General features: G+C 41.3%; 1 protein-coding gene across 3 annotated transcripts in view; it reads left to right on the forward strand.

Moving 5' to 3' along the window:
- Positions 1–15,926, forward strand: part of LOC130290247 (uncharacterized) — a 66,968-nt gene that overhangs the window by 40,679 nt on the left and 10,363 nt on the right. For all 3 annotated transcript variants that reach the window (XM_056537595.1, XM_056537597.1, XM_056537596.1), the window contains 2 exons: positions 3,884–4,035; positions 9,193–9,305. In XM_056537595.1, coding sequence (XP_056393570.1) covers positions 3,884–4,035; positions 9,193–9,305 — 265 coding nt within the window. The remainder of the gene's footprint in view (positions 1–3,883; positions 4,036–9,192; positions 9,306–15,926) is intronic.

Below are 15,926 nucleotides of genomic sequence, written 5' to 3' on the forward strand. Positions count from 1 at the left end.
AAATCATTGTGCGACAAAATTGAAAAAAAAAAACGCCATTTTGTAACTTTTGGGGGCTTCCGTTTCTACGTAGTACATTTTTCGGTAAAAATGACACCTTATCTTTATTCTGTAGGTCCATACGATTAAAAATGATACCCTACTTATGTAGGTTTGATTTTGTCGGACTTCTGGAAAAAATCATAACTACATACAGGAAAATTAATACGTTTAAAATTGTCATCTTCTGACCCCTATAACTTTTTTATTTTTCTGTGTATGGGGCAGTATGAGGGCTCATCTTTTGCGCCGTGATCTGAAGTTTTTAACGGTACCATTTTTGATAGGACTTATTCATCATTTTTAAATGATATAAAAAGTGACCAAAAATGCACTATTTTGGATTTGGAATTTTTTTGCGCGCACGCCATTGACCGAGCGGTTTAATTAATGATATATTTTTATAATTTGGACATTTCCGCATGCGGTGATACCATATATAATTATTTTTATTTTTATTTACACTGTGTTTTTTTTTTATTGGAAAAGGGGGGTGATTCAAACTTTTAATAGGGGAGGAGTTAAATGATCTTTATTCACTTTTTTTTTTCACTTTTTTTTTTGCAGTGTTATAGGTCCCATAGGTCCCATAGGGACCTATAACACTGCACACACTGATCTTCTATGCTGATCACTGGTTTCTCATAAGAAACCAGTGATCAACGATTCTGCCGCATGACTGCTCAGGCCTGGATCTCAGGCACTGAGCAGTCATTCGGCGATCGGACAGCGATCGGACAGCGATTAGCCGCGGCTATCCTGAACAGCCCGACTGAGCTAGCCGGCCACTTTCGGTTTCACTTTTAGCCGCGCGGCTCAGCTCTGAGCGCGCGGCTAAAGAGTTAATAGCGCGCGGTGCCGCGATCGGCGCTCCGTGCTATTAGAGGCGGGTCCCGGCATCACTATGACGCCGGGCCCGCCGTGATATGACGCGGGGTTACTGTGTAACCCCGCGTTATATCAGGAGAGCAGGACCAAGGGCGTACCTGTACGCCCTTGGTCCTTAAGGGGTTAAGGACCCAGGATGCAGGGTGTACGCATACATCCTGGGTCCTGTAGAGGTTGAAGCGGTATTCCATGAAAAAACTTAAATTTTTTTTTTCATATCAACTGGCTCCAGAAAGTTAAACATATTTGTAAATTACTTCTATTAAAAAATCTTAATCCTACCAGTACGTATCAGATGCTGAAGTTGAGTTGTTCTTTTTTGTCTGACCACAGTGCTCTCTGCTGACACCTCTGTCTGTCCCAGGAACCGTCTAGAAAAGGAGAGGTTTGCTATGGGGATTTGCTGCTACTCTGGACAGTTCCTGAGACACAGAGGTGTAAGCAGAGAGCACTGTTGTCAGACAGAAAAGAATAACTCAACTTCAGCAGCTGATAAGTACTGGTAGGCTTAAGATTTTTTTGGAGCCAGTTGATATATAAAAAAAAAAAAAGTTTTTTCACTGGAATCACCCCTTAAGGGGCTATTCACACATACAGTATTCTGCGCAGATTTGATGAACAGGATTTCAAGCTGTGTTTAGTCATTCAGTTTACATTTAAGTCTGCAGAAGAAAATCCTGCACATCAATTCTGCGCACCAAATCTGTGCAGAATACTGTATGTGTGAATAGACCCTTAAAGTGGAAATGTCATCAGGTTTGAAGAATTTAACCTGCTCATATGGGCTAACCAGAAAGAGGATATTGATTAACAACCTACCTACCATTACATACATGCCAGCCAGACCTAAAACCGTGGTACACCATGGTTTTAGGTCCGGTGGGAGAACCGCATACAGGGCAAAAATGAGCCGACCGTAGTCAGCGTTTCACTCTGTCTGGCTCATTGAAATACATTACATACGGGCTGGATACGGCAGGGATACAAGAGCTCACGGTTTTCGCTCCCTCCAGCCGTATACTGTCCCTTATTGCTTAAAGTGTAATGTGAATCCAGCCTTACCTCTACCTCAGTTTCTGTGTTGACCGGAAGCAGAATAGGGGATCACCGAAGAAACGGAGGGGGGTCCTGTATTTATCGGCGTATAACACGCATTTTTCAAACTAAAATTTTAAGCTTAAAGTCTATCTGCATGTTATACACCGATAAACTCCTTTTTTGGGGGGGGTATACTCGCATTTACACGCACCCTCATTTTAACAAGGATATTTGGGTAAAAAAACTTTTTTACCCAAATTTCCTTGGAAAAATGAGGGTGCGTGTTATAGGTGGGTGCGTATTCTACCCTGATAAATACGGTAAGTAACAGTTTGTTATTTAAGTTCATTTAACGCCTTAGCCAAAAAAAAAAAAAATCTATACATATACATATATATATATATTAATAATTAAAGGTTGATAACTCCTTTCAAGCAGACAGCTCCTCCAAATACCCTCATTACCATATTCATAACAGTTAATGTTGCACAAAAATGGTGTGGAGGAGAAGGACAATAAAGGTACATTATCAGTGTCCACCTCCCTGTTGGCCCATATCAGCAGGTTAGATTCTTCCAAACTGCTGTCAGTTTCCCTATAAATTAAACAATAATATTCAATAAAAGAACTACCAATATGTATCCTTTAGGCTTGAAACATTTCTCTAAAGCAGAAAGAGAACAACAGAACATGCATTATACTGTAAGGTGAAATGCTGCTCTTGATGCGAGTTCTGTGTTCATGGCAGAGGTCTCAGATTAGAAAAATCGGATACCTCTCTGGCGCTCGCAGGATCCGTGTTGGCGATCAATCAGGCTGCAGCCGGAGCGGGGGACAACCGGGCGGAGGATTGTGTCCAGGCGGTCTTTGCCTGATTGACCACCAACACGGATCCTGCGAGCGCCAGAGAGGTATCCGATTTTTCTAATCTGTGACCTCTGCCATGAACACAGAACTCGCATCTTGACTGAACCGCCTCGACTATTTCGAAAAACGGAAGGACACAGGCTGCCGCGGATCACCATAGTTCTATACAAAGCCTACAACGGTGTCGCGCTCGCAGTGCGACACGACAAGGTGAGCAGTTTTCATTCCCATTCCACTTTACTCATATCCCCATGAGGTAACGGCACAGGGTGCGCTGGTCTTCTGTTCCCTTTTTTTCCCTTTTCTTTCTCGAAACAAGTTGAAATGCTGCTCTTGGCAGAGACTTTTTTGTTTTGTTATATTCATGCCTTTTTACTATTGTTTCAGATTACTTGAGAACTCTTCACCTTTTGCATGTTGTATGGACATTTGTTGCCTAATCAACGTACTGGATCAGTTGCAACTGACACTCTAGTGTATGATAACAAATGCTTTACAGTCTGATGAGTTATCTGCAAATATATTACAAATCCCTCCACAAGTTCAATGATGTGTACAGTAAATGAAATAGCAAATGGACCTTCTACTTCATGCCATGTAGGTTAGATTCGGAGTGTTCAGCTCCAGGATTATGTGTGTCCTTCGGTGACAAAACCTTAGAGGGCCCTTTGTGGTGCAACTCACACCACTATAGTAGAACGGCAGAAACTACTTACAGCGAATGGTCTCCTTTCATTGCAAAGGTTAAAAGCAGTGAGTGCAACCTACATGAATAATTGGCAAGCTGGGTCATCTTGCGCTGTGGGTTTAGTCACAGCTTTGTGGATGAGATTTGTTACTGTAGGAATATGATGAAAAAGATGGAAAAAAATTAATAATTTTAGGCATGGATCTTCTTGGCAAGATTGCCAAATTATTTTGTATTTTTTTTTTTTTTTTGCTAATCATAAAGTAACAGGAAATAATATTATGTAATATATATGTAATAATAAATACATACATTCATAGGCCAAACAAATATACTCTTACGCTTATTTATTTTTTATTGCAGGATAGATGTGGAAAACAAAGATAGTGAGATGTCTATTTACATTTCAAGTGTAAAACAACTGCAACCAATAAAATGTTTACTCAGCAAACTTATGTGGGATTTCATTGAAGGTCTATGGCCAAATCCTGTTGGTTTTGTTTTACCTGAAATTGGTAAGCTATTTCAGACTGGATCCAGTATCTTTTTAAATTGTTTAGTTAACACTGTAAAATTGAGTAAGCAGTCTGGTACTATGATAGCCAGAGAAGGGGAGAAGGAATTCACCTCAATGTAGACAAAATGCAATACCAGACGAAAGTTTCTGGAAGAAAGCAGTGATTTATTTTTCATATCTTTTGTAGCTTTTTTCAGTTGAGCAAGTATTTGCTATCAGAAACTAAAGGGAATCTGTCAGCTGTTTCTACCGGGCCAAATACGTAAAAAAAAACTAAGAACAGGAGTGCTGATACTCAAATATGTCGGAGTGTGTATCAAGGTTAGCATAATACACATTTACTATGTAGTGTTCCCCTGTGGGCACAACACCAACATATACTTTGCACCATACTGGTGCATAATTATACAAAATACCTGGAGCAGCCTGTGTTCACCGGGGCTCAAAGGTCTTGAGATGGTAGATGCAATCGAAAGAGAAAACCCTCAGAGAACCTCAGGTAGAAAATCTTGGGGGTCCTCGGAAAAGATGACCATCTTGAGATGGCATTACTGGCTGTGGAGATAGTGGGGGGTATGTATGAAGGATTTTACCCTTTTTTTTTACTGTGATTTGTCTCAAATTTCCTTTTATGTCACTTTTTGCAACAAACAATTGCGCCAAATGGTTTAGAACAAAATCACTGATTTCACTTTGTTAGTCGTGATTTCAGTTACAATCATTCTTTGGTCTGGAATTCATTAATTGCGACTTTTCAATTTGGCGCAAGTTTAGGCGCAAATACCTTCATTTAGGTGCAAATCTACACCATTAATAAAGTGACAGAGAAAATTTGATAATTTTGGCGCAAATATGCTCCATTTGACGCAAAAAAACATACATAAAATCACACATTGCTACACCATTATTGATACATGTCCCCCAATATCTTTTCCCAAAACTAACCTGATGAAGAGGGATGTCATGACCAGGGGTGGACAGGTAGCGTGAGCCCTAAGCTTTTCCAAACAACCACTCTCCCTGCCTACTTGCCCATCTTCCCTAAATGGCAGATCGACAACCACGGTGCCGGTCCCTACCTGAGCTAAAGTGCAGTAGGCTAGGTATGGAACAAGTATACAGCAGAATCCACGAAATGCAGGGGATGAACAGAAGAACTAAATGAAAAACACTAAACTGATCAGGAACATTGGACACTGTTCACACTGGGACACAGAACAGAAACAAACTGGACACCCCACTCCACAAAAGGAGTAGAAAGAATAATAACTTCAGATAGATTTCTTGCCAGCGGGCACACTCCAGCGTGTGATCAGGATGCTAGCCTAGAAGGTAAACAGAAATATAATAAACGGAACACTAACATTAACAGATACTAGTTCAGAGGACATAGATCAGTGAGTAAACAAAGAGTACACAATAGACCAATGGTAAAGCACAGATGAAACACTAGAGGGTGGGCCATTAATATGGATACACCTTAATAAAATGGGAATGGTTGGTGATATTAACGTCCTGTTTGTGGCTCATTAGTACAGTGGTCCCTCAACATACGATGGTAATCCGTTCCAAATGAACCTTCATTTGTTGAAACCATCGTATGTGGAGGGATCCGTGCAATGTAAAGTATAGGAAGCTGTATTCACCTGTCCCCGCCGCTCCGGACCCGTCACCACTGCCCTTGATGTCGCCCTCCATTGCTTCCGCCGTGTCCCCGATGCTCCGGACATCTCTGCTTCCCCAGGATCCTCACTCTCCGTCATCACGTCACTACGCACGCCGATCCTTTGCGCGCAATGTGATGACGACGAAGGAGAGCGCTGGCGATGGATGGGATCATGAAGAGGACAGGTAGGAGACCATCTCTGGAGCACACGGGGCACCGTAAACGGCTATCCGGTGGCAGCTGAAGCAGTCAGCGCTGCCGGATAGCCGTTTAGGCGATGGCCCCAACATACAAAAGCATTGTATGTTGATGCCACCTTCAACATGCGATGGCCTCTGAGAGGCCATCGCATGTGGAAATTATCATATGTCAGGGCCATCGTAGGTCGGGGGGGTCACTTTTCAAGATGGGTGGTGACCATGGTGGCCATTTTGAAGTCGGCCATTTTGAATCCAACTTTTGTTTTTTCAATAGGAAGAAGGTCATGTGACACATCAAACTTATTGGGGATTTCACAAGAAAAACAATGATGTGCTTGGTTTTAACGTAACTTTATTCTTTCATGAGTTATTTAAGAGTTTCTGACCACTTATAAAATGTGTTCAATGTGCTGCCCATTGTGTTTGATTGTCAAAGCAACCCTCTTCTCCCACTCTTCACACACTGATAGCAACACCGCAGGAGAAATGCTAGCACAGGCTTCCAATATCCGTAGTTTCAGGTGCTGCACATCTTGTATCTTCACAGCATAGACAATTGCCTTCAGATGACCCCAAATGTAAAAGTCTAAGGGGGTCAGATCGTGAGACCTTGATGGCCATTCAACTGGCCCACGATGACCAATCCCCTTTGCAGGAAACTGTTCATCTAGGAATGCTCGGACCTGACACCCATAATGTGGTGGTGCACCATCTTGCTGGGAAAACTCAGGGAACGTGCCAGCTTCAGTGCATAAAGAGGGAAACACATCATCATGTAGCATCTTCGCATATCCAGTGGCCTTGAGGTTTCCATTGAGAAAGAATGGCCCCACTATCTTTGTACCCCATAAATTTTTGTGTTCCAACAGCCTTGGAGGTATTTATCCAATGTGGGTTAGTGTCAGACCAATAGCGGTGGTTTTGATTGTTAACTTCACCATTCACATAAAAGTTTGCCTTATCACTGAACAAAATCTTCTGCGTAAACTGAGGGTCCTGTTCCAATTTTTGTTTTGCCCATTCTGCGAATTCAGTGCGCCGATCTGGGTCATCCTCGTTGAGATGCTGCAGTAGCTGGAGTTTGTAAGGGTGCTATTTGTGAGTAGCTAATATCCGCCGAAGGGATGTTCGACTAATGCCACTCTCCAGTGACATGCGGCGAGTGCTACGCTGTGGGCTCTTGCTGAATGAAACTATGACAGCCTCTGATGTTTCTTCATTAGAGACAGATTTCATGCGTCCAAATTTTGGCAAATCCAACACTGAACCAGTTTCATGAAACTTAGCAAGCAGTTTGCTAACTGTAGCATGGGAGATGGGTGGTCTCGTAGGGTGTCTTGCATTGAAATCTGCTGCAATAACCCGGTTACTGCGTTCACCAGACATCAACACAATTTCTATCCACTCCTCACGTGTTAACCTCGACGACATGTCAATGGCTGTAAACAAAGAGAGACTTGTAAATAACTCATGAAAGAATAAAGTTACATTAAAACCAAGCACATCATTGTTTTTCTTGTAAAATTCACAATAAGTTTGATGTGTCACATGACCCTCTTCTTGGATTCAAAATGGCCAACTCCAAAATGGCCGCCATGGTCACCACCCATCTTGAAAAGTTTCCCCCTCACATATACTAATGTGCCACAAACAGGAAGTTAATATCACCAACCATTCCCATTTTATTAAGGCGTATCCATATAAATGGCCCACCCTGTACTCTATGATCAATATATGTACTATAAACTCTAAAGATCAGCAATCATGAACTCTATAAAAACAGATACAAGAAAATCAAACTCTACAACGTGAAGGGACACAGGTCAGTATGCTCACAGTGTGAACACGGACTAAGAAACAAGGCTAAAGCAGAATGGACATACAATCCTAAAAACCGACAAATGTAACACAGACTAAAATCTATAATAAACAGGACTATTAACCATGGTTAAAAACTCAGAAATATCACACTATAAATGCAAGGTGCATGATCAAACAGACATGGCCAGCATTGCACATATCACCAGCACAGAGTGTAGCAGAGATCGGGTTTAAATAGCCCCACCCAAGTTCTCATTGGCTAAAACCTTTAAATATTCCCTAGCCAGAGAAGAAATCACGCAGAAACTGCTCAGACATAAAAACCAATGTCTGAACAGACCCCAAGACATAAAACAAAAAAAAAACCAAATAAACAGACATTGCAAGGGCAGGACCTGTAAACTGAGTTGGCCAAAATAATTGCTTTTGTTATGTTTTCATATATATCTTGTTCGACTATTTCGGGAATAGGTATTTATCCACAGTCCGAAGCGCTGTCTTCAGACATCTGTCTTTCCCAAGACCTCTGAGAATCTTCAAAATACCTGTGTTCCCCAACGGTCTATACTTTAGCTGTATTAGCTGCTAAGAGCTGGAGACATCATTGGATACTTGATAAGGTATTAAAGCAAACTGTATTGCAGCAAAGTGCCTTTTTTAAAAAAAATAAACTGGTGCCAAAAAGTAAACAGATTTGTAAATTACTTCTATTAAAAAATCGTAATCCTTCCAGTACTTATAAGCTGCTGAATACTACAGAGGAAATTATTTTCTATTTGGATTTCTTTTCTTTCTGTCCACAGTGCTCTCTGCTGGCACCTCTGTCCATGTTAGGAACTGTCCAGAGCAGGAGAAAATTCCCATAGGAAACCAATGCTGCTCTGGACAGTTCCTAAAATGGACAGAGGTGTCAGCAGAGAGCACTGTGGACAGACAGAAAAGAAATCCAAAAAGAAAATAATTTCCTCTGTAGTATACAGCAGCTAATAAGTACTGGAAGGATTAAGATTTTTTTCATAGAAGTAATTTACAAATCTGTTTAACTTTTTGGCGCCAGTTGATTTAAAAAAAAAAATAAAATTCTACCGGAGTACCCCTTGAGCTGAGCTGCTCAAATATCACAGCCTGCCACATCTCTTCACTCCCTCTCACCTCCAAGCCCCTCCATGGACAGGGCTCTGTATGTCAATCAATGAGGGACTGGTAGGTGAGGGGGAGTGGGAGGCAGCCTTAGCTTCACCTCCTGAACACTTGGCTGAGAAATCAAATGGTGGTTTCCTAAGTTTGGCAGCCACCGTAATCTCCAGGAAATGTACAGTTTGCTTTTATACCCTAACAGCTGTCTAGAGGTATTTGCAGCTCTTAGCAGCAAATATAGATGGCAGAGTTCCTAGAATCTGCAATCTTTATCTGTTTGCTTTGAAGGTATGTGTGTATATTTATTTATTTATTTATTTTTGTCTATTAGGAGACTGGTTGGATGGATTTGAGCTAGCAACTTCTTCCTCACTACCTGGATCTTCAAAGAATGTTATTGTACATATATCAGACTGTGAAATCACTACTCAGATCATTGATCAGGTAAATATTGGACATAATTGTCAACCTTATTTTTTGCACAATTCAGCCAAAGACCATAGATATTTTTGTAAAGTACAGTCACTGTCACTGGTCATTACCTTTGAATTATCTTCTTCTATTTGACATTGACAATCAATTTTACAATTTTTATGGTTAAAATTACATATCTTTGTTCTGTAAGGCCAATAAACAATTATACCCAATTTATATAGGTTTTGTTTTATTTTACTACTTTTAAAAAATAATAACTTTTTTAAGAATATGAGTATGCTTAAAATTGTCCTTTTTTGACTCCAATAACACTTTATTTTTGTATATGGGACTATATTGGGACTAATTTTTTATGCAGTGATCTGTAATTTTCATTGGTATTATCTTTGTTGATATTCATTTTTTTCTGATATATGACAACCAAAAATCATCAATTTTGAACTTTGATATTTTGTTTTACCTTTACGCTGTTCACCATGTTGTTTCATTAATATTATATTTTAATACTAGCTGAGTACCCGGCGCTGCCTGTTTTTTCCTACCTTATCCTTGTGGGGGAAAAGCAACAAAGGAGGAAGCTTTTGTCCTCGTATCCCGTCCCAAAATCCGGACCCCATATCCCCTCCTCATATCCCAACCCCAAATCCCCTCCTCATATACCATCCTCATATCCCGACCCCATATCCCGTCCCCATATCCCGTCCCCATACCGACCCCATATCCCGACCCCATATCCCGACCCCATATCCCGACCTCATATCCCAACCTCATATCCAGTACCCATATCCCGTCCCCATATCCCAACTTCATTTCCCATACTCATATCCCGACCTCATATCCATCCCCATAGCTGATCCTCATTTCTAATCCTCATATCCTGTCCTCAGGTGGGGCTGCATTGTGGTAAAGATATTGTAAGCTGAAAGTAAAAGGGGTGTGGCTTAAAAGGTAGGCATGTCTTTGTGAGATAGGGTGTGGCTTACCAGCTGAACTGACACATTCACCAGGAGATGCAGAGCAGAGCTTGTTGAGTACGGCACCAGAAGTCCTATATACTTGCATGGGACTTGAAACAAAAACCCCATCCTTCACATATGGGGGTAGGTTAGGGGTTAATTTAACTATTATTTATTTTTATTTAACATATAAGTAACATGTGACCAAATATTATCGAAATATCTTCAGCTGTTTGGAAGTTAACATAAATTTCCCATAGACTTGTATGGGACTTTAAATAAAAACCCCGCCCCTGGCAAATGGGGGTGAGTAAAGGTTAAATCACCTATCCTATGTTTGTTGTTGACATATAAGTAACATGTGTGCCAAGTTTCATGAGTACATACACACATGAGTGCAGGTTTCTTTGTGGGATTTAATTCCCTACAATTAATTTTCCACAGTATTTACTAAGTTTTCCCTCCATTTTCCACTTTCTCTACACTTTTCTTTTTTTACACATGCTCTGATCTGTCTGGTTTTCCTCAGCTCAAATCCACCACATTTTATGTGGAAACCTTAGTAAATATGCTGGGTTTTGGTGAAAATGTCCCTTTTTCAGGTTTTCTTAAAGAGTACCTGTCATCAACAAAAACTTTTACTATGTTGTTCATATTCATTAATGAAGAGATATTGCAATATATCTTCATTAAAAAATATTAATATTTCTACCAGTTTTTTCATTTTATACTTTTTGCCACTAGGGGTCACTCTTCTATGCCTGGTCTGAAAGCAGCATCCTATGCTTTTCGTAGTAAGTGTACAGCTTTTAGGACTAATGCTGAAGGGCTCTGGTCCTTCCACCGGAAGTTCAGTACTCTCAGCTCAGGACTCGCTCCCAGCCTGTGAGCTACAAGCCTACACATGCCTCTCATATAACAGCCAGTCACCTCCCCCTCCCCCCTGCCCCTCACCACACGTTATCTTATACATTGTATTATCTCACTACACTCCCTGCTCTGTGTAATTGCTCCCTCAGCCCCTGGTTCTCAGCATTGACTTTGTAGTGCAGAGAGACACAGGAGAGAGAGAGACAGGCTGCCGTCCCTCCCTTGTACTTAGTCTGTATGCACACTGCAGAGCAGTGTTTCCCAACCAGGGTGCCTCCAGCTGTTGCAAAACTACAACTCCCAGCATGCCCGGACAGTTGTTGGCTGTCTGGGCATGCTGGGAGTTGTAGTTTTGCAACAGCTGGAGGTGCCCTGGTTGGGAAACACTGCTGCAGAGGGAGATCAGCATACAGGAAGACTGGCAGAATCAGAGTCCCGGCCAGGCTTCATGTGACATCATGCCTGCCGGGACCCGCCTCCTTCCACCCCTCAGAAAGACAGTGCTCCTGAGCTAATGAATAGGGATGAAAAAAGGTATTTCCACAGCGTTTTAAACCTCAATAAACACAGGGATAGGCATAGTTAGAGAAAGGGACAGATGGGAAGGGGGATCAGAGAAAGTTTAGATGATGACAGGTAATCTTTAACAAAATGGAGAGTTAATCGGGGTTTTTCAATTCTGGCCCAAATTCTGGCCCAAAATCTGGTGCAAAATCTGACGCAAAACATGTCGGGTTTGCAATAGTAAATGAGGGCCATTGAGTATATATATATATATATATATATAGAGAGAGAGAGAGAGAGAGAGAGAGAGAGGAGAGAGAGAGAGAGAGAGAGAGAGAGAGAGAGAGAGAGAGAGAGAGAGAGATTTCAGACATTTACACATGTGGCAACACCAAATATGTTTGTATTAATTTTCATTTACATTTTTTTTTTATGGGAAAAGGAGGGTGATATAAACTTTTATTAGGTGAGGGGCTTATTGACATTTATTACATTATTGTTTTAATTATTGTTTCCATAATTTTATAGCCACCATTTGGTACTATTATATCCAATCTTTCAATTGCATACAATATTCAATGCTATGCTTTAGGCATTGCATTGATCTGCAAAAGCAGAGAGAAGATTGGATGGTAGGAATGGTTCCTGATTACTCAGTGGAGGTCAAAATCAGTCCCCCCTGAATCCATACATCATTCCGCGTTAACATAGTCCCGTCCATGACATAAATATATATAGGTCATAGGATGTAAATGGGATAAACAATCTCAGTTTTTCTCTAAGTATAAACAAAAAATTAATACTTTTAAAGTATATTTGGCAAAAGGTTTAAATGTCTAAATGTTTACATTACTAATCTATGCCTATTTTATGTTCTGTTTGAAAATCATCTTGAATGTGAATTGTTACTTGATGGCAGTTATAACCATAATAGGGATGTAGAGTTAATGCAGTTTGCATTATTACTTAACTGGTATATTGCTAAATAAACTATAATACCAGACAGATCACCAATCACAATTCCCAAAAAATGTTAGAATACTGTTAATAGATTAGTACCACCATTTTTTCCAGAAACTCTGATGGATATTCATGGTGTAAACATGTTTGAGCTCTATGTTTTCTTTATGTTCTGATATGAAGTACTTTAGTAATGTACATAAATTGTTACATCTATTTTAGGTCCATGTAGTGTGCCAAGTAATTTTCGATTACCGTTTTTTGCCTTATAAGACGCACTTTTTCTTCCCCAAAACTGGGGGGAAAAAGTCGGTGCATCTTATACGGCGAATACACACCTATCGCGGCGGTCCCTGCGGCCATCAACGGCCGGAACCCGCGGCTAATACAGGACATCACCGATTGCGGTGATGCCCTGTATTAACCCTTCAGACGCGGCGATCAAAGCTGACTGCCACGTCTGAAGGGAAAGTGACACTAACCCGGCTGTTCAGTCGGGCTGTTCGGGACCGCCGCGATTTCACTGCGGCGGTCCCGAACAGCCTGACTGAATAGCCGGGTTAGTGCTTACAGGACACCGGGAGGGACCTTACCTGCCTCCTCGGTGTCTTCTCCGTTCAGGGATCCCCTGTATGGCCGGCGCTCTCCTTCCTCGTCATCACGTCATCGCGTACGTGCGTGGGCGTGCGTAACGACGTGATGACGGCGACGGAGAGCGAGGATACCCGGCCGGCAGCAGAGACGTTCAGCAGCAGGCCGGCAGCAGAGCGACGGGGACACGGCGACAGCGATGGAGCGACATCCAGGGCAGCTGTGACGGGTCCGGAGCGGCGGGGACACATGAGTATTACCTCCTATGCAGTGGTCTTCAATCTGCGGACCTCCAGATGTTGCAAAACTACAACTCCCAGCATGCTGGGAGTTGTAGTTTTGCAACATCTGGAGGTCCGCAGGTTGAAGACCACTATTGGGTTCAAAATCTTAAATTTTTTAGATTTTGCACCTAAAAATAGGGTGCGTCTTATACGCCGGTGCGTCCTATAGGGCGAAAAATATGGTATATCTTTATAATGTGTGTATCTCTATTTTGTGGATACAAAGCTCTAAGACTGGGTTTCCACTTGGCAATTTTTGGAAAACTGCTACTGCAGTTTTTGAGCCAAAGTCAGTGGATTCAGTAGGAAGAAGAAGTGTAAGTCCTTACATTGTATTTCTACTTCTGGTTATGGCTCAAAAACTGCAGTGGTGGTTCTTCAAAAAACCCAGCCCAAATCTCCTTCATTTCTACATATTTCAGTTATATGATAACACTTTGTCTACAGCCTCTACTATTGTTGCTTTATGAATGTACTAAATATAGACATAAAAAGAATCAGTTGCCTCTTGTGACTTGCCTGTTTTATTACATTATTGTATTCCCTAAGCACTAACAATTTTGGAATATCTCTTATTGTCCTGGGTTGAGCTGTTCCTGTTATCCTTACTAGAAACAGAAATGTATGCCTAAATAGTCAATAGGTGTTACCAGTTGGGGGGTGTCACTACACTACACATTTTTTTATATTCAGGGAATCTATAGTAAAAGGGACTGTTCCCCAGGACTGGCGCATGGCAAATGTGGTACCAATATTTAAAAAGGGATCAAAAGGTGACCCTGGAAATTATAGACCTGTTAGTTTAACCTCCATTGTATGTGAATTGTTTGAGGGTTTTCTAAGAGATGCTATTTTGGAGTATTTAATAAAAATAAATGCATGACCCCATATCAGCATGGCTTTATGAGAAGTATGGGGCTGGGGGAGAATGTGTGCAAGTGGGTAAGTAACTGGCTCAGTTATAGGAAACAGAGGGTTGTTATTAATGGTACTTATTCTGATTGGGTGACTGTTACTAGTGGGGACCACAGGGGTCAGTCTTGGGTCATGTTCTATTTCATATATTTATTAATGACCTTGAATAGTAAAGTAGCAATCTTTGCAGATGATACTAAACTCTGTAAAGCAGTAAACACTATAGAGGACAGTGCACTGTTACAAATGGATCTGGATAGGTTGGAGGTTTGGGCTGGGAAGTGGCAGATGAGGTTCAGCACTGATAAATGTAAGGTAATGCACATGGGGAAGAAAAATCTGGGCTGGGGTTATGTATTAAATGGGAGAACACTTGGGACGACTAACATGGAAAAGGTTTTAGGAGTCTTAGTTAATAGTAAATTTAGCTGTGGTGACCAGTGTCGGGCAGCTGCTGCCAAGGCAAATAAAATCATGGGGTGCATCAATAGGGGCATAGATGCCCACGACAAGGAAATAATTCTACCGCTGTACAAATCACAGTCAGTCTGTGGTAGCTTATCTCAGTGTTCTTGTAGCTATCTTACTCCCGGCCAAATCCATATACAGAATGTATATACCGAAGCATAGAGAAATAAATCAGACAGAGCCATTGTCATATGCTTCTGCGTTCTCTGTGTGCTTTCCACTGAGACTTTATTTCAAATCGTTCAAGTTTATATCACCTTTGTCATTAATATAAGTTCCCACCCCCTGCTAGGAGGAAAGGCATGCCACTCCTGCGTCTTTCCCGGGCTTTCTTTGCTCAAAGTCTTCAGACGATGTTGGGGGCCAGATGAAGTGAGCAGAGAGGGGAGGGGCAGATGGGGAGGAGTGGACAAGTAACAGAAATATGGAGTCTTCATCCTAAATGGGCATTTTACATGTACAGTATATAAAATTTATATATACACACACATAAATCTATCACAGTACCACACATAGAATACTGTGTACAGAACTGGGCACCAGTGTACAAGAAAGATTTAGTGAAGCTGGAGAGTGTTCAATGATGGGCAACCAGAGTAATAAGGGGAATGGGAGGACTACAGTACCCAGGAATATTATCAGAATTGGGGTTATTTAGTTTAGAAAAAAGAAGGCTTAGGGGTGACCTAATAACTATGTATAAATATATCAGGGGACCGTACAGAGATCTTTCCATTGATCTATTTATACTCTGGACTGTATCTATAACAAGGGGGCATCCTCTACATCAGGAGGAAAGAAGGTTTCTACACCAGCACAGACGGGGTTCTTTACTGTAAGAGCAGTGAGACTGTGGAATTCTCTGCCTGAGGAGGTGCTCATGGGGAACTCTGTGAAAGAATTTAAAAGGGGTCTGGATGCATTTTTGGAGAATAATAACATCACAGGTTATGTATACTAGATTTATAGGGACAGAAGGTTGATCCAGGGATTTATTCTGATGCCATATTTGGAGTCGGGAAGGAATTTTTACCTCTAGTATGATGGTTTTTTGCCTTCCTCTGGATCAACTCAGTAGGAAC

The sequence above is a fragment of the Hyla sarda genome, chromosome 9 (assembly GCF_029499605.1).
Source record: "Hyla sarda isolate aHylSar1 chromosome 9, aHylSar1.hap1, whole genome shotgun sequence".
Lineage (NCBI taxonomy): Eukaryota > Metazoa > Chordata > Amphibia > Anura > Hylidae > Hyla > Hyla sarda.